Source organism: Hibiscus syriacus, unplaced genomic scaffold (assembly GCF_006381635.1).
Source record: "Hibiscus syriacus cultivar Baekdansim isolate YM2019G1 unplaced genomic scaffold, ASM638163v2 tig00111402_pilon, whole genome shotgun sequence".
Taxonomy (NCBI): domain Eukaryota; kingdom Viridiplantae; phylum Streptophyta; class Magnoliopsida; order Malvales; family Malvaceae; genus Hibiscus; species Hibiscus syriacus.
Genome location: NW_024063082.1, coordinates 7,124,356 through 7,148,732, shown reverse-complemented (window position 1 = coordinate 7,148,732; position 24,377 = coordinate 7,124,356). Strand labels below are relative to the sequence as shown.

General features: G+C 36.0%; 2 protein-coding genes across 2 annotated transcripts; both read left to right on the top strand.

Annotated features, from left to right (window-relative positions):
* The first annotated feature begins 13,277 nt into the window (after positions 1-13,277).
* LOC120161786 (diphosphomevalonate decarboxylase MVD2, peroxisomal-like) lies at positions 13,278-18,455 on the top strand. Its single transcript, XM_039171997.1, has 10 exons — positions 13,278-13,767; positions 13,867-14,065; positions 14,175-14,238; positions 14,326-14,389; positions 14,517-14,597; positions 15,461-15,547; positions 15,703-15,860; positions 15,951-15,999; positions 17,657-17,781; positions 17,965-18,455. Exons 1-10 carry the CDS (start codon positions 13,561-13,563, stop codon positions 18,176-18,178), a joined length of 1,248 nt encoding a protein of 415 aa, XP_039027928.1. The 5' UTR covers positions 13,278-13,560; the 3' UTR covers positions 18,179-18,455.
* A 1,292-nt stretch (positions 18,456-19,747) lies between these two features.
* On the top strand, positions 19,748-22,972 carry LOC120161785 (26S proteasome regulatory subunit 6B homolog). Its single transcript, XM_039171996.1, has 6 exons — positions 19,748-20,322; positions 21,420-21,650; positions 21,833-21,991; positions 22,130-22,282; positions 22,426-22,509; positions 22,616-22,972. The coding sequence occupies exons 1-6, from the start codon at positions 19,825-19,827 to the stop codon at positions 22,748-22,750; spliced, it is 1,260 nt and encodes a 419-aa protein (XP_039027927.1). The 5' UTR covers positions 19,748-19,824; the 3' UTR covers positions 22,751-22,972.
* Positions 22,973-24,377: the final 1,405 nt, after the last annotated feature.

Here is a 24,377-nt window from a genome sequence, read left to right as displayed (position 1 = left end):
TCTGACTCCGAACATTCCAGCCCCGCTAAGCTCCGCATGCGCACTCGCCGTACGACTGCTGCACCACCACCATGAAGCCAATGTACCTTGCATTGCTTTGCATTCATAGCATGTAGTTTTCATTTTTCTTAGATTTAGTAAGCATTGGGGACAATGTTTCTCTCAAGTTTGGGGGAAGTAGGGTTCTCGCATCATTGTATGATAGTATTAGTAAAATGAATATGCCATGACATTAGTAAATATAGAATTAGTTTTCTGGAATTAATTGAGGATGCCCGATGATGAAGAATTCTTGATGGCTAGGATAGAATGTACATGACTGGTTGAGGATCATAGAACCAACTCTAGGACTTGCTTCTTTGAAACCCTTGAACACGAGTGTATGTTTTCCATGCTTGAGAAACTTAGAAATTTTTTATAAGAGAATTCTTAAATGTCGTGGCATAAAACTGTGAATGATGAAAACCCCACATAAAAAAAAAGAAAAAAAAATAGAAGTTATAAATAAATGCCTTGACATATCTGTAGAGGAACACTCCGCTATGTCTTGGCATATGAGTGAATGAAAGTAGTCACATGATGACTCTACCTGACTAGCTCGGGGGTGAAAGATATGCTCCCTTTCATCTAGAGTGTGGGATGGTAGAGTGATGGGATGACTCTCCTCGTAGCAGAAGTAATCAAAGAAAACAAAGAGGAGTAGTAATTTGAAAATGTCATGGTAAATTGAGAAAGCTTGAGTAGAAAATTTTTAGGTTTGTTAAGCATGGACTGGATACAAATACGCACTCACCCACATAAAGAATCTTGCCCTAGGGGACGGTACTTGATTTCTCAAACTAGTCTAGCATGTTGAAGCCATATGAGCTGAGGGCTGAAATTTTATCCCATATAACTATTCTGCTTCTGAACTTGTCATGGTATTTTTGTTTTGCTTATCACTATCAATTGCTTGAGGACAAGCAATAACTTAAGTTTGGGGGTGTGATAACTCCTTGAAAAGGTCATATTTTGGGACCTTTTCACTTAAGTTATTGAATGTCTAAGAGCCCATTTAGGACCATTTAGATGCATTTAGGAGCATATAGTTTCATGTGGTGGATTTCAGTTTGCCGTGGCATTTTATTTTTACAGCGGTACTGCTTTATGGGAAAGGTACTTGTCTGATGATGTGCAGGTGTTGAGAGCAAGGAAAATAGGATTTAAAATTCCGTGACATAAGGATATTACTGAGCTAAATAAAAATGCCAATGTCAAATGGCATTTCAGGAGCGTACAAGGATAGAGAAGATATTTTCCAGCCAGCTGTCCCGGATTTTACGCATGCTCTGCCCGAGATACCCACCGCAGCATTTTGGCGCTTCAACCATCGGTTCTGTTGATGAAGTTGCCTAGTCTGACCCTGTAGATCCTGTCGGTCCTAGGGCGCCTGTAGCGGGATTATGCCGGTCTCTAGCCAGCTACCTAGGCTGTATCATTGCCTAGTCTGCTCGACTCCTAAGTAACTCAACCATGGTTTTGGGGTTTCCTAGGATGGTTAACACCAAACCTTAGGATTTCTTTTCCCCTATAAATAGAGGAGGAAACCATATTGAAGAAGACTTTAGTTCCAGCCACATTTGATCTTAAAAAGTTAGAGAGAGAAAGTCTCATCTTTCTCCGTTAATCCCACTTGCCGTGGTATTTCTCCTTGACTAGCAGAATGGAGTGGCGTTCTGAGCATCCGAGAGGAGCTAGTCCGCTGGGAGCAGTCCTTGGTGGCCGAGGAAGGCATTTGGCAGTGCACGTTTAAGGCTTTTTCTCCTCCCCTTAGTACTTGCTTTTATATTTTGTTATTGGGTTGTAAGGAACGAATGAATCTTGCTTTGTGCTTATTGATTTCGAACCCCAGCATGAACTAATCCTATTTGGTGGGAGTTCGCATGGTTATTTAAGTTGTTATTTTAATGAATGGTTGTGTTTCATGCTCTATTATGTTTTGTTTATGATACTTAAAGCCTTGAGGTTGTAGGAGCTACGAGAGTAGCCTTTCCTTAGGAGGGTTCATGAGGTTCGAGAGAATGCCTTGGCAATTTATCTTTAGTCTTCGAGAGAAGTTAGGGAGGAACTACATAAACAACGGGTTCTAGATAGTAACTAGGCCTAATCCACCTTAGAGATAAGGATATGATTTCATTCGACTAAAAGGAGTTGTGTATAAACGATAGGTTAGATGTTAATGCTGCCGCAAAAAGGTATTGCCAAGACATATTCTATTAGCTGAGTCAATAGGATCACTGCTTGGGCTTACGCCAATCGGTTTTGTCAGGGCATCTTTAGTTTGTCGAGTCCCTTACTAGAGATAGCATAGGGCACATCAGTAGACTCTGTCGGGCAGGGTAAGCATAGAATAAGCACCATTCAGAGAAATAAACTTAAGTTTTCCTTGTGTCTCCCATCGCTCATTTCCATTGCTGCTTGTCTTGTGAGAAAGCTAAAGTCCTACATATAGTAAATCTAGTATTTGCATTTTTATTTTGCTTTGACATTTCCATTTGTTTTCACGTATCACAATTTAATTTGCCACGACATATCCATCTGCTACCACACTATCACCACTCCATTTCCACTACGTCCATTCCATTTTGCCACTGTATTCTCATCTGTATATACCATAACTAACTTTACTTAGGTGACAAAGTAAAGTGCATTGACAAACCTGTTTGATTTCCCCAATTCCCTGTGGAGATGATACTCTACTTATCACTTTATTACTTGTTCAATTGTGTATACTTGCACACATATCCGCATCATATTTTAGTACTCACAAATAGCATACAGCGGCCCTTGGACCTTGCTATACCCTTAATTACCAAATTACCCCCGCCCGTTCACACCCACCTTCCCTCCCTATAAATACCCCATTCTCAATCACTTTCATCACACCAAATCCTCTATCAACTTCTCTCAAATACTCTTATATTCTCTTATTAAGGTATATTTTATTATATTTAGTATTTTTTAGTAATTTATTTAATTATTTTAATTGTTTAATATTTTATTTAATTAATTTTTTTTGCATATATATAATGGAAGGCGATCTACTTTGGTTGGATGAAAATCATATATCTCGATACTTTACTGATTCAGTAACATTTAACGTTTTAATTTAATTAATTAATTAATTTAATTCATGATTATTAGTTTAAAAATTAATTTGTGTAATTATTTATATTTTAGGAGAGAGATCGTATATTAGATCATTTTATTGGGAACCTTAAGTTAGTTATACCTACTCGTGTAATGTAGTATTTAGTAGAGGCTGGATTCGGTCACCTAGGTAGATATCAGGGTCACTGTAAGATAGAACCATACCTTATTTCTGCCTTAGTACAGCGGTGGAGGCCGGATACCCACACATTCCATCTTCCGTGCGGAGAGTGCACGATCACGCTTGAGGATGTTTCTATGCACCTGGGGTTTCCGGTGGATGGAGGTGTGATATCAGAGATAGCTTCCGGTTCTTGGACTACCTTGTGTCGGGTTAGTCTAGGACGTGTCCCGAAAAATTTTAACGGTGGACGGATACCGTTAAATTGGTTAGATGCCAATTTTCGGGAGTTGAACGAGGACACGTCTGACGATGAAGTTAAACAGTATGCACGGGCATGCATACTGCAGCTGATAGGAGGATTGTTGATGCCGGACAAATCGCGCAACCAAGTTTACTGTATGTGGTTGCAACATTCTGGTGACTTTCACCTGGTCGGATCACTCAGTTGGGGCTTGGCAGTTTTGGCTTGCCTGTACAGGGAGATGTGTCGAGCCATTTACTACAGGCGTAATGCTATCGGCAGATGTCTCCTGCTGCTGCAGTCTTGGGCATGGTATTGATTGCCCTTTTTATGTCCCGTTATCAAGAACCCATTCGTATTTTCGCTACTCATGAAGTAATTATAAAACTGATTTTGTATATTAATAATTTTATACAGTGAATAATAAATTATTTTTCTTGAATAGGTGGTCTACTAATAGGAAAAATCATCAGGAGCTACCTGATGATTTAGAAAAAATTAGGGTGTTAATCGATCAGAAGGCTGACACACAAGTATGAATTTTAATGTTTAAAAATCGATTTTAGATTATAGTTATATAATTAGATTATTATTTTGATAAAAATTATATATATTTGTTTTAGTTTGAATGAGTGTAATATTCTACTGATGATGTGAGGGCGGTGATCCCACCTGAGTTGAGAGGCCCATCAGATGTTTGGATGACGACGGTCCCCTTGATCTGTTATACAACCGTCGAGTGGCACTTCACTGATCGCGTGCACTGGCAATTTGGTTGTTTTCAACAAATTCCAGAAGCATTTGACAATATGGACGAGTTGCATAGCACAGATAGACGCGGAAAGACAGATACAGATTGACTGGCGAGACATCATGCGTGGGTCGTGTTGTGGGAGGATCGACATCGGCGCCTTCCCCATAGAGAGACCATTTTACTTGACCTCCTGATGGTTGCTGACGGTTATTACGAGTGGTTCAACAGTAACGGGAAATTATTTATGTTTCACGAGGATGCACGAGGGCAGACCTTTCCGCGGCATCGACAGAGACGTTCACCGACACAACACTATCGTCCTCTGACTCGTGGACGAATAGCAGGTGCTTCCGGTTCATCCTCAGCTATACCAGCAGGACCTTCACAGCAACCACCGTATCTAGTGACTTATATACCGCAGCCATATATGATGTCGCCAGCGCCTTTCCATTACCAGATGTCGCATTCACCTGCTTTTATGACCCAGCCCCCTCCTGGAGGCTATTATAGGTATATGTTTGTAGATTCGACTTGGGGTTTATATACTGGATATTTGGCGGGTTCAGCCTCATCACCCATGGCCGCATCACATACACCTCCTATATAGTTTTCACACTCAGCGATGCCTGAGTTTTATGAGTTTTCCCAATTTTCGCAGGCCGGTGGGATAGTCAGTCATACACCTCCAGGGTCCTTATTCTATGGAGGTGCTTCATCGTCATCAGCTCCTCATCAACCTAATGTACCTACTTAGGACGACGACGACGATGATGATGGTGATGATGATGATAGTGAGGAGTCACAACCAGTGATACGAAGAAATCCTCCTCGAGACCGACAGCCACCGCCCTGCGGAACACATTCGCGGCGCAGACATCGATAGATTTTGTTTTTTATTATATTTGTATTTAGTTTATTAGACTTTTTAATTGTAATTTTTTTATTATTTATCATTTAATACTTACTTTATTTTGTTAAATTTGTTTGACTTTTTTTAATGTATTTCAGTTAATTTTGTTTATTATCATTTAATATCAGTTATTGTAATTTGGTTATCATTTACCATTTAATACTTATTGTAAGTTTGTTGTATTTAAATTTATTTTGAAATACCAAATTGTTCGATAACTTTATTAAGTTTGTCACTTATTATCTCTTTTATTATAATCACATATAACGTAAACGTCCAATCTCGTATTATTGTATCATTTTTTTAATCTTCATCAGCGATTATCGAATGACATTAACTTGAAGTAAATGCAAATTAAAGTACAAGAATTATTATTTGATAAACAAATACATCATTTCCTCATCAATTGTTACTTGATGGCAACAGAAGTGGATATGTTTTTCTAGTGTGTCCTGTGTTTCTACAATGCCCACATCTTCTGTCTTGTCTAGATCTTTCCCGAATATCCATATCGCAATGAATTCAATTAGATTTTGGATGACCATGCTCCCTCAATAAACTCGGATTTGGTATAATCGAAAGCCAATCTTGAACCTCATCATGATCTTTATCATTACCTATGGGGGGAAACTCAAATTCGTATACCTTAAAAACTTCAGATAGTAGGCATACGGGATCTACAAAATGGTTATAGTTTTGACGTGTATGCGAGCAAGCTGCTATCATATGAGAGCATGGATACTTAAGAGCTTGAAAAAACCCGCAGTCGCACGTTCTGTCCCTTAGATTTACTCTTAACGACACAGCTTCAATCCCTTGAAGAGGTCGCGATAACTCTGTGACATGAAACATTTCATGCCTTCTAGAGAAGCTTGTTACAGATATTCCATTTGATAAAGAAATTTTTTCTTGTAGATCAGTAACTAATCTAGGGTGATATACATGACCGCCTTACATCCAGGTTTGAGCTTGTCCCCCGAGCTTTGCAAAAAACGCCCCCAAATGAAAATATATAGTCTTTACCAAAGACGCTACTGATAAGTGACATGCACCCTTTAAAGTTGAATTGATTGCCTCTGCCAAGTTGGTCGTCATGTGTCCATATCGATATCCACCATCATATGCATTCATCCATATTTCTTTATCAATGAGGCTGATGTAATCGTATCCTTCCTCGTTCTTCGCCCGCAAATCTTGAAGCATTGATTCAAACGTTTGAGGAAGTAGTTCGTAATCTGATCAAAAAATGTATAACTTACTAACTTGCTTTCTTTGCAAAATTAAAACGATCGAAAGAAAACAAACTACATCAGTTTCACTTACCCATGCACATAATTAATTGACGCTCATCATTCTTCTTGTACCTTCCATGGTAGTTCGAAGCAATGTGTCGGAGACAATACCTATGTTGGACAAAGGGTGGTTGCCACATTAAACCCAAAGACTCCATTGCTTTTTTGATCCCAGCTCCGCGATCTGAAATGACGCATATGTTTTCCCTCGTGATAACACGTGCACGTAAATTTCAGAAGAAAAATGCCCAAGAATTTGTATCTTCTCCTTCGACAAGAGCAAAAGCAACTGGAAGAATATTGCGATTGTCATCTTGGACAACTGCCAATAATAAAACTTGCTTGTATTTTCCATACAAGAAAGTCCTGTCGATCTGGACCATAGGCTTGTAGTATTTGACAACATTAACGCACTGTGGGTAAGTCCAAAAAACCCGGTAGAATTGGCATCGATCGCGGAGAACTCGATCATTATGGTATGCATAGGAGGTTTCGGAGTTCACAATTATCCCAGGATTCAACCTCCGTACCAGCCTGGAAGTTCGTTGTAAGATGCATCCCATTCGCCATGAAGTTTGACAATGGCATTTTGTTTTGCCAACCAAGCTTTTTTATAGGAGACAGTGTACCCATACTGCGATTGTATAACTGAAATTAACACAACAACAACTATATCAGAGCTTGCTTTTACCATGGGCATGATAGCTTGGCATATCACTTCAGAGTCCAAGTTGGGATGATCTTGGTTGACCCCTCCAGCACAACATGTGTGAGGACCGTTGTATACTGTTAGTTCTAATATGTTGTTTTTCCTCTTTCTCTTTGATACGCGAACCATCCAATTACATCCATTTTCGCGTCGGGCACAGTAGTATACATATTTTTCGGTCGTGGAGCGGTCGACTCTGGACTGAGCAGAATTACAGATATTGTAATTTTTTATAGCCATCATCTCTTCTTCCTTGCTTGAAAACTCCATGCCTAAAGATAACTCACCATTATTTATTGATGAGTAATATCCATAGTCACCGAGATGAGGCATATTCGTAAATTCTGGCCCGTACATTGCATCATAATCAGCTTCATACATGTTTGCTGGAGGGTCAGTTTGTGCCACATTTACTGTAACTTCATCTACATCATCATCACTATCGGAGTTGAATTGCGGTGATTATGGGTGAATGAATAGTCCAGTCTCAGCACCATTCGCACCAGGCTCACGAAGCGGTTCTTCTAGTGGAGATGATGGTTCCTCCATGCTCTCCACATTTAGGTCGAAGAACCTACTACTTAAACGCCTTCCCCTTGAACTGGAAGGCATATCGACATTCATATCGAAAAAGCTCGCAGTCGAATGCCTCCCCCTGGAGCTTGAAGTCATCGTGTCAAATGGAAACTGCACAGATGGTTGTGTCGAAGAGATCTCCATATTAAGGTCAAACGGATTTGCAGATGAATGTCTTCCCCTTGAACTGGACGCGATGTTGCCATACGGATTGTTCGTCGACCCACCTCAGTATATATCGTAAGGAGTTGCGGATGAATGTCTCCCCATTATGGCATTAAAATCATTACACATTACTGTCGTCGGGCTGTCAACTTGTTCAGCCAGCCCATAGTGAGAGCTTAATGATTGACCCCGAACGACACACACTTGAATAAAATTTGCATACATCTCAATATCGGCGTCTGAATAATTACTTTGAGCTTCAACCATCATTTCAACATCATCATCGTTCAAAAGTTCGAACGCTGTATAAGTTAATGGCAACAATGATGTTGGAAATCTGTACTGCAATGACGACATTCTTCTACTACTTCCAACATGAATCTTCCTCGAAATATTCGTTATCAGCTCCTCAAGAGTTATGTTTCAATTCAATGATATTTTAACACGCTAATTTGATACGAAAACAATGTCGGTTTCATCTTCTCGAATTTCACCATCATAATAAACAATAGCTGAAAGTCGCGTCATTCTTTGAGTTTAAAAGTGCGGCAATATTAGATCTGCAAAAAAAACTAAAATAATGATGATTAAATAAATAATATATGAACGAAAATATAACATAATAAAATTTTTACACATAAAAGAAATAATTTAAATAATATAATTTTATATTATTACCTGTACCGCAAAACTATTTCGACGTATATTCCCGCTTTCTAATTTTACAAACACAGAAATTAATTGACAACAATTAGTATAATATTTTTTTAAATAATCATAATAAACAATAAATATAAAAAAATTATCTCAAAATTACCTTATAACGAAAAATCGCACAAACTTCTGAATAAAATATGAGAAAATTGTTAGAATTATTGACTCGTTGACGGAATTGTTGTATTAATTTATAAGTTGAGAGGAGAGATGTGAGGAGATGTGAGGAAACTAATCCGGGGGAGAAGGGTATTTATAGCCGAGAAAAGTTGTAACAATTATACAAGGCGCGGTACATGCCCCGTGCTATATATAATTATAAAGGTTAGGCGCGACCCCTGACCCGCGCTATACCCTACGTGGCGTGAGGCGCGCCCCACCACGTGGTGCCAAATCATCGTATAACGCGCTGCAGGGGGCGCGCCTTACTACAAAGGGTGTTATATCGTGAAATATAGTCTAACCGGTGTTAGATCGAGAAATATAGTCTGACCGGTGTTAGATCGGTAAATATACCGATCACCAGTGATTTTTTTAGGGAAAACGCCAGTTTTTTCTCCAGATATTATTAAAAACAACAATTTTTATTAAAATTCATTTTACTGAAGGATTTTAATAAAATTTAAAATAATATTTTTCTCGAAAGATATCTAAACTTTATATAAATAGAATTTGACTTTGATAGAAATAAAACTCCTTATAATTATTGAAAAAAATCCTATATTTTGAAATAAAGAGAAGACAACAATTTTTAATTAAATCATTTGTAACCCCTAGACCCGACCTGAACGTTATACCCAAACCTAAGTAGTCACATATCCCATTCAGAGATTCTTTTTATATTTAAATTTTTTTATAAAACATTAGATGTAATACGAAACAAAATATTGATAATACATATATATCCAAAACGATATAAAAATATATGTCACCAAATACAACTGGAAAACATATAGAGATATACGTTCATACAAAGTAAAAGTAGTTGATCTCTCCTGATGCCAAATCTGTTAGTTTAAGGTCTGCTGTTATCTGAAAAGGGAAAAATTTACAAAATGAGCTAAAAAAAGCCAGTGTGTTCCATACATTGTATAAAAAACATACTGAAAAAAATATTTCAGAAAAATTGGTTTATGCAAACATGTCTTTAAAAATATGAACACTACCCACATCCGGTCACAACAGAATGTGTAGGTTCCCTAGAACCATACAACACCGACACAACGGTAAGGCCCTGAGCACAAAGCCGATGAGCCTGCATATATATCCTCCAACAATACCCTCCCAATGTCAATAATGAACATGAATGCATTCAAGTGAAAACAATAATTAATCCTTTCAAACATAAAAATGTTTCATGCTTAGAAATCATATACAGAAATACAGAAAACAAAAGTCAATCAGTAATGTAGGGTAAATCATATATCAGATAAGCCATATTCAGAAATCAAGTATAAAAATATACCGTAACCAGAGATCATATCAGAAGTGTGCCATAAATCATATATCAAATAAACAATATTCAGATAGATATTTTAAAACCGTAAGATAACACCTTCAGGAAACACACCTGTAACAGTCTGAGTATTCGGATATGGTAGCCTACTACTGAGTCTGTCGATCATGCTCTGCTGCCTAGATCCTACGAATTGAAAAAATCCATATTGGAATCCTAATATGAATAATCTTAACATTTATTTAAATAATTTACGGAAACCTACAGGTAATTCTCGTAGTACGCGGTTCAGACTGATCTGACGAACGGACAACACCAAACCTAACTGATCCTCGCTCAGGTGAAACACGAGTACCTTCATAAAATATCTTATTGGATCAATTCCATAACCATATTTCAAATAAATAATAAAAAAATGCTAAAATACTAAGCATTTTTAGGTTAACGAGCTCAAATCGGGGATTTCGGGTTAGAATTTGGAAAAACGGATTTCGGAATCAAATTCAGGACGTCAAAATCCATAAACAATTACTTTTCAAAAATTTGACTTTTAGGTCAAAGTCAACGGGTTTGACTGATGATTTGAAGGCTTTTGGGTTCGAATTTGGCGAAACGGACCCAAAAATAGATTCAGGACGTCAAAAAACATCAGAATAGGTATACTCGAAAAAAATCGACGATCGTTTAATAGCCAGCTAACGCCGGTCAAAGTTCTAGTCAAAGGTGTTCAACGACAGTCAATTCCGGTCAACGATCAACGGGTCGGGTAAAACTGGTCAACGGTTCAAACTGCCCACACGCAGTGGTGGCGCGTGTGGGCGTGTGCGGTAGCCTACGGTTGCCTAAAAATCACGAAAAAAAATTCAAAAATTATTTTAAGCGATTTTGAGGCACTTACAAAGCTCAGTTCACAATTTTGAATGGTGGAGAGCTCGATTTCAACAAATCCCAAACTTTGACCGCTTCACCTCCCTCACGCGCCGCTGTCGACGGAGACAAAGAGAACACCAATGAACTCGAAACGACACAAGGAACACGATGGTGCGGGAGGTGTCGAAAACGAAGCAATGATTGGCGATGAATTTAAGATTTTCCCGGCGGTTGTGCTAAAAAAATGTCGAAACTTTGAATCGAAATTCACAGCGTTTGACAGCGTTTCACTTCAATTGATTTAAGCGGTTTGTTCATCACTCGATGACGAACACGATGGTGGTTTCAAATCGATGATCAGTGGTCGGACGAAGTCGGGATTGTGTTTGGAAGTTGGGCGTTGGAGGAGGAAATTTTAGCAATTATACTTCTGAGTTACCCTCGCAATTCCAATTCATCACGTTTAATAGAGTGTCTGTCGCCACTATTTGGCTAAATTTAGGGCTTGATCCCTGAATTTCCTTCAGCTCTAAAATAAGCTACAAGTTTTAAAAATTTTCAATTTAATCATCAAATTTGGCCAAATTACTTAATTAAATTTCCCCCCAATTTTCTGAGTTGTTACATCATTATTATCGGAATTCGATTATTATCATAATTGAATTCCTTTTAGTATATTAAAAATGTTAACTTTTCATTACTACCGAATTCTTTTAATAATGGTAAAATCATGTTTTAAGCCATATTAGGGATGGGCATGAACCTGAACCCGACCCGATCGGGTCAAGTTTTAAAAAAATTAGATTCGGGTCGGGTTTTTAAAATGTGATGTTCGGGTCGGGTTTAGGTTTAGGGTGAAAAATATCCGACCCGACCTGAAAAATATATAATTTCCATTATATATTTAGGAACAATTATAATAATACCCCTCTATATATTATTTTTTCAATTAAGTCATTGTTTTTATTGAATAAAAAGATTTTTTATTATTTCAAGTCGGGTCAGGTCGAGTTTTTAAGTTATATATCGGGTCGGGTTCGGGTCGAGTTAAATCTAGTTTTGGTCAGGTCGGGTCAGATCTCGGGTGGAAGATTCCTTGTTCTCGGGTCGAGTCGGGTGGACCAAAAATCCGACCCAACCCGACCCATGCCCATCCCCATCCCGTCCATGATATCCCTAGTCAAGAAAAGAAAAACTATTTCAGAATTAAAATGATAAATAAAATTTTAATTATCTTTAGAGAAAAAAAACATTTTACCATCATTTTCCCTCGCATACCGCAAAAAATGATAAATACACAATTGATATCTTAACTACCACTTTTATTATGTTTTAATTATTTAACTATTATTATTTTTTAAAATTATACATAACGTTACGTTTTGATTTTATTATGATTACTTGTTAAAAGATTAACATAATTGTTGATGTGACATAATCTTATAATAACATATCAGCATATTTGTTATTTTTTATCGATTGGTAACTAAAATATAATACTATGTATGATTTGAAATAAAATATAGTTGGATGACCAAAATTGACAAAAATTAATAGTTTTAGGACTGAACTTGTAGTTTATTAAAAAAATCCAGGCGGCGGTCCATTCCATCTAGTCATGCAACTAGAGCTAGAGAGTAATATGCCAACTAAATTCTTTCTTTTTCCGATCTTGACCAAGTGATGTGCCATAACAAAAACTAACATCAAGCCAGAAAGCTGGTAAAGCGATGGCAAAATACTAAACATCATTAATCCCAAAATTAGGCCGACTCCACACAAAATAAAAACAAAATGTAAAATATCATTAAAAAAGAGAGTTAATCATGAAAAATACCAAATTGCTATTCTTATAATTATTTTAAACAATACTTATAATTTTCTTAAACTCCTGAACTAAAAATTAGTATATTTTAATTATATTTGAATTCATAAATTCATAAACTATTAATTGAATTAAAACTCAAAGAAAAATATCTTTTAAATATTTGGATTAATGCAACTTATTTTGAAAAGAATATTGTTTTGACTATAAATAATTTTTCAAATTCTGACTATACTTATCGTCACTATGCCTCAAAGGTACATGTAAGCCAATTATAAACAGGCAGAATAAAGGATTTTTGGTCAGTGAAGAAGCTGATGAAAAGGGAAAGGAAACTGGTTGACATGGATCAGTATACATAAAAATCCAGTCTCTTGAAAACAAGAGAAATAGTTGGAGAGAATTGCTAATTTTATAAGATCCTAACACGCGAACAGTTCGATAAATCCAAATCTCAGGTCAAGTCTGCATCAAAAAAAAAACGTAGTTGTTGAGACTCAACAAGTCATCGAGAAAATCGTAAAAAAATTGCGATTAGACAGCCTCCGAACTTGAAATTTTAGTATTTTACTATTCCATATATCGTCTTAATTGGCTGCGCTCTTACTTGTTCATCTCCAATCCCACCATTTTCTATAAGAAGCTCTTTGGGGTTTTCTCTTTTGAGTCAAAACTATCACTTCTCCTCCCTCGCGTCGCGTTTCTGAAAGAAGAGAGATCCGATCCGATCTGAAAATGGGGGAGAAATGGGTGTTGATGAAAACGGCTCAGACCCCCACCAACATAGCGGTGATAAAGTATTGGGGAAAGAGGGACGAGACCCTTATTTTGCCTGTCAACGACAGTATCAGCGTTACTCTCGATCCTGCCCATCTCTGTACCACAACCACCGTCGCTGTCAGCCCTGCTTTCCAACAAGATCGCATGTGGCTTAATGGCAAGGTAAATTTCTCTACATAAAATCTAAAAGATATAACAAAGATGTCATAAATGTTAATTGAATTATGGGTTTTCTTATTTATCTTTTGCTGGTTACCATAGGAAATGTCCCTTTCCGGAGGAAGGTACCAGAACTGTTTGAGGGAAATCCGAAAACGGGCTAGGGAAGTTGAGGATAAAGAGAAAGGAATAAAGATAAATAAGAAAGATTGGGAGAAGCTGCATCTCCATATTGCATCTTATAACAATTTTCCTACTGCAGCTGGATTGGCTTCCTCCGCTGCTGGTTTTGCTTGTCTTGGTACTATATTTACATGAAAATATACCTACCCGTTAATCTTTTTTTCTCTTCCATTTTCCTTCGATGATCAATACAGTTTATAGGGCTAATGGTTTTTGATTCGATGCAGTTTTCGCACTTGCAAAGCTTATGAATGTGGAGGAAGATGAAAGTCAACTTTCTGCTATTGCTAGGTATGACCATTTCACTTTAAGGAATGAAAGAATTGTAGTTGTAATTCAAGTGACGTTTATTGATTTTTTTTTTTTAAATTCGTATAGGCAAGGTTCAGGCAGTGCTTGTCGCAGTTTATTTGGTGGATTTGTTAAGTGGATTATGGGAAAAGTAAGTTATTTCTGAATGTGTTTAACAGTTCATTACTGTATGTATTTAACAATTCACCTTTCATCAATAAGGTCAGTCTCGATTGAGTAACCAATGCTAATATTTTCTTCGAAATTGAAACATCTAGGAGGAGGATGGGAGTGATAGTCTTGCAGTTCAACTAGTGGATGAGAAACACTGGGATGATCTTTTCATCATTATTGCCGTTGTGAGTATTTACTCCAATCCTCACGTTTCACATTCTTCCATAGTATAGGTTTACAGTTGCTACTCTGCAGTGAGATAATTTTTCCCTACAAGAACACAAAATATGTTGCAATTAGATTTCCCTAAATTCTGTGATTCTATCTTGATGGATTTGCACCCATTTCTGATAGTTTGGTATTATTGGTTGCTGAGACTTCTAGTTTTGCAAGTTGAATTAAAATGCAGTAAATATATGAAAATTAATATTTGATTTGCATTGTTTTGATCACTGGAGAACGTATAACCTCAGATCAATTTCTTCCCATGCTTTGCGTCTGAAGTAGTTCCTTATTTTTCCCGCTCAGTTTCCCCATATTCAGACTAGTTATCTTCTTGTGTCATATAATACATGCACACATATCTATTTTGATGCATAAATATACATCTGATCATTTTTCATTCACATAAATGTATGGATATATACATGCACATATATTTATTTATCATCATTTGTGTATAATTTGAGTATTATTCTGTTTCTTTTGCATGTTGCGCATACATTTAATATGTGTTCTGAAGTTTATTAACTTTACATTTTTGCTTTATCTTTCTATTCTAATTTATCAAAAATATTCTCCAATCTTTGAGGTGCTGAACTTGTAAACAGTGTTTATGTATCTTTCTTAGTTGAAAAACATTTCCAACTTGGCATATGGTTGGGTCTTGTATTCTCCTGATCTGCTTCTATCCAACAGGTTTCTGGAAATGTTCCCAGTAACTGAAGTCAGTTTTGCAATACTAATCTGAATATTAATGAAGATAAAAGCCTGTAAAATTTTATGTTCGATTTATGTTTGGTGTTAATTTCTATTTTTTTGGCTCTAGGTAAGTTCACGGCAGAAGGAAACAAGTAGCACCTCTGGAATGCGTGAGAGTGTTGAAACAAGTTTGCTTTTACATCATAGAGCAAAGGTGCTTTTTGGTTTGTTTTTAAAATTACTCTGCAATTTGCTTAGGTGGAACCAAAATAAAAATCACTTGATGTTTTAATCATTGAAATAAGATTTTGAGATTGTTTGAACTTGTACTGGCTCATGCCTTCTTGTTACTGTTTTGGACTGAAATAGGAAGTTGTGCCAAAACGCACATTACAGATGGAAGAAGCCATAAAGAACCGTGATTTTGCATCTTTTGCAAAATTAACTTGTGCTGATAGTAACCAGTTCCATGCAGTCTGTTTGGATACATCTCCACCCATATTCTACATGAATGATACATCTCACAGGCAAGTCCTGGTTTACGAATGCTGATTCCTTTTAGGGGTTTCGTCCTTTTAACTCTAGAGTTGAGTTTTGATGAAGTGGTTATCTTTCAGGATAATAAGCCATGTTGAGAAGTGGAACCGTTCTGAAGAATCTCCCCAGGTTTGCTTATTTCTGCCATTTTATTTGCAGCAAATGACCTTAATATTGAACATTTATCAGTCTAATCAGTAATCCTATAAGTTAAGAAAGGTAGTATGACAGTTGTAAACTTTTGAAAAGATAGTAAAATGTGGAGTGCAGGGCTACCCTTGAATCATTCTGTTTGTTGGGGCCCTATTTATTGAGTCAATATGCTTGGGCAGTGGAATATGTATGCTATTTTGATCAGAGGTTATGTTGCATTGGGCCACTCAATTGTTGTGTTGCTTGCTTCATTTGTGAACCATTTTGTTTGTTCAAGCCTCAAACATGAATCGATGGATAACCTAATGCTCAAACAATAACAGTTTAATCATGAACATGAATGCAACAGAAAATAAAACATAATATATATAACATGCTATCTGAGAGATTCTATATCAAACATGATTAGTAATCTTACCTCAGCTCTTAAATATCAGAATCTAGAGTTTAAATGACCCCCATATCCTTTGAACTCCAAGAGTTTTGTTGAGGTTGAGCCATTAAAGTGTTTTTCTAGGCTCTAATGGTGATCTAAAGGGATGATCAATCGGTTAAGTCAGTCAGTTTTCGTAAATAACCAAACCAATAAACCTCCAACTATGACAGAACCAACCGACCTACATAGTTCTTAACTGACCTAACCATACTGACTTAACATCGGCAAGTTAAAATCGGTTGACTGACCTTTTCTTCATTTATTTATTTGGATTTAATATAAATTTGGGTTGGCTTGGCTGTTTGGATTGGGTAATTTTTTTTGGAATTGGGTTGTTGCCTTCTTGGGTTGGAGCTGTAAATTAGGTTGGATTAAATTTTAATTATATATGATAAATTGTTTAAAATAAATATATTTAAATCCAGTCGGTTAAGTTAGCATGTTTGGTTATGAAATTAAATAACCAATAACTGATTAACTTAACCATTTAACCAAAGCCTGAACCAAATTTGCCAAAATAATTGACTTAACCGAAACCAAAAAAAGAATGTGTCGATTAAGTTGGTTTTAACTCACTTTTTTTGGCCCCTAGTGATCTCTAGGTTTGTATGACATTTGGGTTAGTGTATTTGCAAAATATGAACTTCTTGATTTCTCTTTCTTTATTGGTAGTAGCTAACCGTTGGTTTCAGTCTTTTTTTTTCTTTCCCTCTAATTGTAGTCAAAGAATGCTCTGAAATAAAAGCTCATACGACATGTATTTAATTGGCTAATTACTTTATGACTAGGCATTATCCCATCATGGTTGATATCTTTTATTCAAAATGTGTTGTTGATGATAACCAAGTTCATCCTTTTGAATTATATTTTTATCCTCACTGTAGTGTGCTGAGACCTTGTATAATATTAGCTGCGGCATTCCTAAAAGAATTTAATATTCTCGAGAGTACCTTTATATGCATATGTGTGTGCGTGTGCGTGTGCGTGTGCGTATGTGATGGTTATGTTACTTCCAACAACTTCTTGCCATCATTGTCTGAACTAGAGCAATCTATTTAATGTCGGGATAAAACCTTGTCATTCAACCTTTAGTATTTGTGCTGGGCTTCTTGGAGTTTTGCTTTTCTTTTTCTTGTTTTTTTTTTTTTTCTTTTTTGAAGCAACTTTCCTTAGAAATTTATTATGAAAAACTGACAGGTGGCATATACATTTGATGCTGGACCTAATGCAGTTTTAATAGCACGAAACCGAAAGGCGGCTGCTCAATTACTTCAGCGGCTGCTTTTCTCCTTCCCTCCAAAATCTGAAACTGATCTGGACAGGTAAATGGAAGTACAGGTGCTAAGAAGCATGATGTCGGTATTGGATTATTCTAATACATATGAAAACATCCATTCGTGTATCTTACAGGCTCTTTTGTCACTGCAATCTCACCCATTTTCCTACATGAAGGAATTCTCAGATATTGACTTTTTTTACTTGTACTTTTTCCCCATTATATTCAGTTACATTATCGGTGATAAGACGATACTCCAAGATGCCGGACTGGAGGGGATAAAGGAAGTGGAAGCTTTATCCCCGCCTCCCGAAAATGGTTCTGCCCAGAAATACCCTGGAGATGTCAATTACTTCATTTGTACAAGACCTGGGAAAGGCCCTATTCTGCTTTCAAATGAAAATCTGGCTCTTCTTGACCCGGAAACTGGGCTTCCCAAGTAAGAAGTGCCTTGCTTTCTCTATGCAACTTGGGTAAACTTATCTTCTAAGGAAACTGGAATGTCTCTGAGATGGCAAAATGCCAGTTAGGTTTAGCTATGCAGCTTGTTATCCTTTATGTATTTGTAGTTTCTTTTCCCCCCCTTATATTTAAGATTTGAATCCTCACCATGATTGAAACAATATTGAATAATTGCTTGCTTCTTTCATCTTCTAAACCTCTGGTATTTCCTTGTAGTTTCCAATTGGTAATGTAAGAGACTATTGTTCATTTCCCGCACATTCTCACCTTTATTTATTAATTTGAAACTAAAAAAGAATGGAAATTTGTTCACTCGGAGCTTAAATTTGTTGGTTTATACACTCATTTTAGGGTAAACCGATTCGATTATCAGTTAAATTCTGATTTGATTATTGGATTTAAAAATTACTTTCTTATCACTTGATTAATTGGTCTTTTTATTATTATTATTTTAGCTATTGCACTGTTAATTTATCCCATTCATACTTTTAACATATCGCCAAAGGTTGTTCCTTTATTTAAAAAAAAATAGATGGGCTTTAGTTCGAACGGAGAAATTAAGAGGAATTGATTAAAAAAATAAAAAAATAACAGAAAGATAAAACCTCTTAGTTGAAAAGTGATTTTTTAACAAAAACAAATAATGGAAAACTAAAAGGAAAACCCAAACAAAACCTAGAAGAAAAACCCACAATTTTATTAAATCTAAAACACGCAATGGAAAATGAAATATAAGATACATAAGAAAGAGGAAAAAATCGAAATTGAGATTTACTTTTAAATAATTAGTATTAAATTAAAAATAAAAATATTAAGAGTTTTTTATAATTATAGATTAAATTGGCAAAATAAATAAATTAAAAAATTAAACATGTTATTATATTAGTTATCTAATTGATATAATATATTTTTGTCAGAAATTAATGATATGAAACAATAAAAAATAATTAATTAAACGAAACATAGCTTAATTAATAGTTAGATGATTGTATGCCTCGTCCATTCTTCATTTTAAAATGAACTAATATTTACAAAAAGTGAGATAATAAGATTCGAAAAGTATTATATGTGATTAATTAAAAATATATTTTAATTATAGAATGAGAATGTGCTATAAGATTTACACATAAAATAAAGGGTAAAATATGTATTTAGTAATCGAATTATTATTTTGATTTTGTTTTGGTGATTTAATTAATAATTTTTTAAAATCATCATTAATATTACATTTTAGTTTCATTTTGATCTCCTACTATTAAAAAATTATAATAATATTGATATATCACCATAAAAGAATGTCACATTATCATTGAAAAAAATAAAATATCACATTAATAATTCTATTAATTTTTTAATAAAATAACTAAAATGAAATCAAAATATAACGTTATTGTTGATTTAAAAAATTAGTTAGATAATTAAAACAAAACAAATCTAAGGGTGATTAAATACGTAGTTTGCTCTAAAAATAAAAGAGCAACGATGCCGTTTTTGTGCCGATTACATTTAAAACTACATAAATAATGCTCGAGGAATACCCGCTGGTTTTTATATCTTTCTTTTCTCCTCTTAGGTACCGTTTCCCTTTTCTTGCTCTTCAATCCAAGCTCTGAGTCGGTGAAAACATATGGCAGCCTCTGCGATTGTGTCGGAACCCAAACCAGCGGCGGAGTCGCAGATTCCCAACACAAGACCCGATCTTGGGCAGTACCCTTCAGTGGACCCAACGGGTGCCGAAGAGGACGATCTGTACTGCCGCCTGAAAACCCTTCAAAGGCAGTTGGAGTTCATAGACATCCAAGAAGAGTATGTGAAAGACGAACAGAAGAATCTTAAGCGAGAGCTTTTGAGGGCACAGGAGGAAGTCAAGCGGATCCAGTCGGTGCCCTTGGTCATTGGCCAGTTCATGGAGATGGTCGATCAAAACAATGGAATCGTGGGCTCCACAACGGGATCCAATTATTATGTAAGGATTTTAAGTACCATTAACAGAGAGCTGCTAAAGCCGTCGGCTTCGGTGGCTCTTCACCGCCACTCTAATGCTTTGGTCGACGTTTTGCCTCCCGAGGCCGATTCCAGTATCTCTTTGCTTAGCCAATCCGAGAAGCCCGACGTTACATACAACGTTAGTTTCTTTCCTTTTTTTTCTTTTGAATCTGTTTTGAAGTTTGGTATTATTTTGATTCATTTGGATTTAGGGTTTCATAATTTAAGGAGAGTTATTTGGAACTAGGGTTTTACTTCCTTTCTATTTAAATTAGGGGAATTTTGGTTAAATGTCCGGAAAAGGAAATTTTAAAATTCGGGAAATTGAGATTGTTAGAAAAAAGGAAAGTTTAAAAGAGGTAGTTTTGTGGAACTGTGTGATGCACATAGCTTGAAGTTCTGTTGAACATTCAGAATTTTGATGTTTGAGTTTGAGCCTTGAGGCTATGGATTTTATTTTGAACTTTTTTATGAACTCGTTAGAAAAGTAGACATAGGCTAGGCCTCAAGCTGGAATATAACATGGAGTGAATTTAAAATGGTACTTGGGGAAATTGGCTTCATAGCTTTGTATATATACGCCTTTTAATTATCAGCAGGCAACATATTGCCTTATCCCATGTAATCTACGACTTCCATGTTTCCTAAGTTTGCTCGCAATTTCAGTTGTGCTAGATGTTCCTGAATGATTAATTGGTTAAGATTCATGAAGATGTGATACCATTTATGTAGAACTGATGTATTCAGCACCCAAGCGTTTCAGCTTTTTATTTGTTATATCTAACAATGATACTTCACATGTAGCATGAGTTTGAATGATAGTGGTTTATTTTAATATGCTTTTTGTGTTGGTGGTTATTGCATTATAACAAACAATATGATAATCTGAGTGTCTTCTAGAATTCATAGTTGTCCATGTGTTTTGTAATCTTCAAAATTTACTATTATATTGAAAATGCTAGAATGTCCTCTAACTTATTGTGACAGGATTTTTGCTTCATTTGCCTTATATGATTGACATTAAGAGCAATTTATTTGCTAGTAATTTAGTTGCCTCGTTTCTGTTAAATGTGTTTGAATGTTCTATTATCTTAGTTCTTTTCTGTACTATAAGTTTTGCTGTGGTACATTGACAGACTCTCTTTGAGTACATATCTTTTTGCTTGGAATGAAAATGACAATAATTATGCTTTTGGTGTACTTTCTGGAATATGAGACCTTGTTTTCTTATCTTAGGATATTGGAGGATGTGACATCCAAAAACAAGAAATTCGTGAGGCAGTGGAGTTACCATTGACGCATCACGAGCTCTACAAGCAGATTGGGATAGACCCTCCTCGTGGCGTTTTACTCTATGGTCCCCCTGGCACTGGAAAAACCATGCTTGCAAAGGCTGTGGCTAACCATACAACAGCTGCCTTCATTAGAGTTGTTGGATCTGAATTTGTTCAAAAGTATTTGGGTGAGGTAAGGAGATGTAATGGTCAAGTTTCTTTTAATTGTCATTACTAAATTCATCACCCCTTTATTAATGCAATACTTAGTTATCTGCCTTCAATTGACTTCCCTTATTACTGATTTTATCAAATACTGGCTACTATCATCTTCTGTTGGTGGATAATAATATCTTGAGCATTGCTTTGTCTCAGGGTCCAAGGATGGTTCGTGATGTCTTCCGTCTTGCTAAAGAGAATGCTCCGGCTATCATCTTTATTGATGAGGTAGATGCCATTGCCACTGCTAGGTTTGATGCTCAAACTGGAGCTGATAGAGAAGTTCAGCGTATCCTCATGGAACTCCTGAATCAGGTATATATGAGGGATTGCCAATATATCAATAAAGATGTTGCTTAGAATGTTGTATCCTTCAACATATACAAGGAAGTTGGCGTTTTAATTACGGAAACCCTTTTTCTGAACTATTGCTTTTGCACCCAACTTTTCTAGATGGATGGATTTGACCAGACTGTGAATGTTAAGGTCATTATGGCAACCAATCGAGCAGATACTTTGGACCCTGCTCTTCTTCGTCCTGGAAGGCTTGACCGAAAGATTGAGTTCCCTTTGCCCGATAGAAGGCAGAAGAGGCTTGTTTTCCAGGCAAGCTAAATCAATGTCTATATCATTATTGTAGTTCAAGTTCATATCTGTATATTTTTCTTTTGTTTCTTTCCAAGTCTGGTTTAGATTGTGAATAGTAAATGTTGCAATTTATTTTCCTAAGGTAATGTTTCTCCTCACAGGTTTGCACTGCTAAAATGAACCTAGGTGATGAGGTAGACTTGGAGGATTATGTTTCGCGGCCAGATAAAATTAGTGCTGCAGAGGTTTGTTTTGGCATGCTTTCAAAGCTCCCCATATATTTATTCTCTCTAGTTTTGGTCATAAATATATTTTTACTCATTAATCGGCATGCCTGTTTGATTGAATCAGATTGCGGCCATCTGCCAAGAAGCTGGAATGCATGCAGTGCGCAAGAACCGATACGTCATACTTCCCAAGGACTTTGAGAAGGGTTACAGAACAAATGTGAAGAAGCCTGACACCGACTTTGAGTTCTACAGATGAAGAGATAAATTTATGAATGCTGATAAGTATGTGTGGGACTATTACATGCAAACATTTGTTGCGATGCGGGGCATGGCATGCCGTGCCGTACTTAAAACTTTGAGCTATGCCATGTTCTGAGAACGTTTTTCAATTGCAAAAGGAGAATGCTCTATTAGTTGAGGTATTACAAGTTTGAAGCAAAACTACTGGCTCTTAGATATTTGCTATGGGAAATTTTTCATATTATGAAAATAGTATGAAAATAACTTGGACATGATAACACAAAGTGCAGAAACTTGCATGAACCTTACTGGTACATGGTTTAACTTTTGACGAGAAAAAAAGTTAAATGGCCATAATAGCGGTAGGTCTGAGTGATGAATGCTGTGACTTTCTCCTTTTGACATCCCAAAGCAAAGAGATGAGCTAAAAAGCACTTAAAATCATATTATGTGTATGCCTTCTCAATGCCGGTTATCACGGGCACCTCCAGCTGGCCATTTAGTTTCACTCTTCTTTTGGCTTTATACAAAAATTACCCCCTAGACTTCACATTTTTTCTACTTATATTGTCAAATTCTCCTAGTCTGATTATGTTATATTTTTCAGTTCATAAAAACATGACACGTGATAAGAAAATAAAAGTTCGAGTGCCAAAACATAAATTCGGGTGCCACTTCTAATAATAGTCCGAAAAGGGGTATTTAAGTGAGGAAAATGCATCACTTTGAGGAGGTTAATTCTTGTATTAAACCTTTTCTTAATGATAAAAATTCAATTGATTATTCTTCTAAAATTATTGCTTAAATCAAATAGGATTTGAAAGAATAATGACTTGGAATTTGGATTTTGTGAAAAACAATATGCGTTAACATATATAAAAAAAAAGTATATAAAAGATAAAAGAAATTTGGGAAGAGTTACGGGTAAAGGGAGATAAAGTTCCATGACACAAATTGATATGGTTTCCCCTCTACATCCCCAAACTTAGCATGATTACTTGGATGACATTTCAGGATAGACTCCCAAGTCCCAACTAGGGAGAGGCTTCTACGTATGGGAATCGTTACTGATGGATTATGTGTAATATGCAATGAAGTTCTGGAGACTAGGGACCATTTGTTCATTGAATGCTCTTTGGTTGTTTTCCTATGGAAGGCTATTCTGAATCTCACTGGCTTGAGCATACCACTTTTGTCATGGGTTAACATGTTAGCTTGGGCTTGTGGTGCTTGGAAAGGTAAGTCCCTTTATTTACTATCTTGAAGCTTGCTTGGTGTGCATTTATTTATTCCCTGTGGGAGGAAAGAAATAGAAGATTGTTCTGAGGAAGTTCAGGAAATGTTGATGAGATCCTGAATTCTATTAAGGAGATTATAGGTATTCAATTAAGAGGAAGGAATATAAATAGATTAGATAGTGTTAATATAAATCTTTGTAATCATTGGGGTATATATTAACCATTTGTTGTTGTAAGTAGGTTATCCTTTTGTTCCTTGGATGAGATTGATTTTGTAGCAGAACTCTGTCTTTTTGGGTAATAAAATTAAATTTTCCAAATAAATATATATATATATATATATATTACTAAAGGATCTTTTTTATTGTTTTAGAAAAATGTCGCTTTAACCTTATAATGATAGGA

Bases quoted from the DNA above. Each gene is read 5' to 3' on its own strand.
- LOC120161786 (XM_039171997.1), top strand. From the start codon at position 13,561: ATGGGGGAGAAATGGGTGTTGATGAAAACGGCTCAGACCCCCACCAAC. The intron at 15,861-15,950 runs GCAAGTCCTGGT...GTTATCTTTCAG, and splicing joins ATGAATGATACATCTCACAG to GATAATAAGCCATGTTGAGA. The intron at 17,782-17,964 runs GTAAATGGAAGT...CATTATATTCAG, and splicing joins TCTGAAACTGATCTGGACAG to TTACATTATCGGTGATAAGA.
- LOC120161785 (XM_039171996.1), top strand. From the start codon at position 19,825: ATGGCAGCCTCTGCGATTGTGTCGGAACCCAAACCAGCGGCGGAGTCG. The intron at 21,992-22,129 runs GTATATATGAGG...CAACTTTTCTAG, and splicing joins TCATGGAACTCCTGAATCAG to ATGGATGGATTTGACCAGAC. The intron at 22,510-22,615 runs GTTTGTTTTGGC...TGATTGAATCAG, and splicing joins ATAAAATTAGTGCTGCAGAG to ATTGCGGCCATCTGCCAAGA.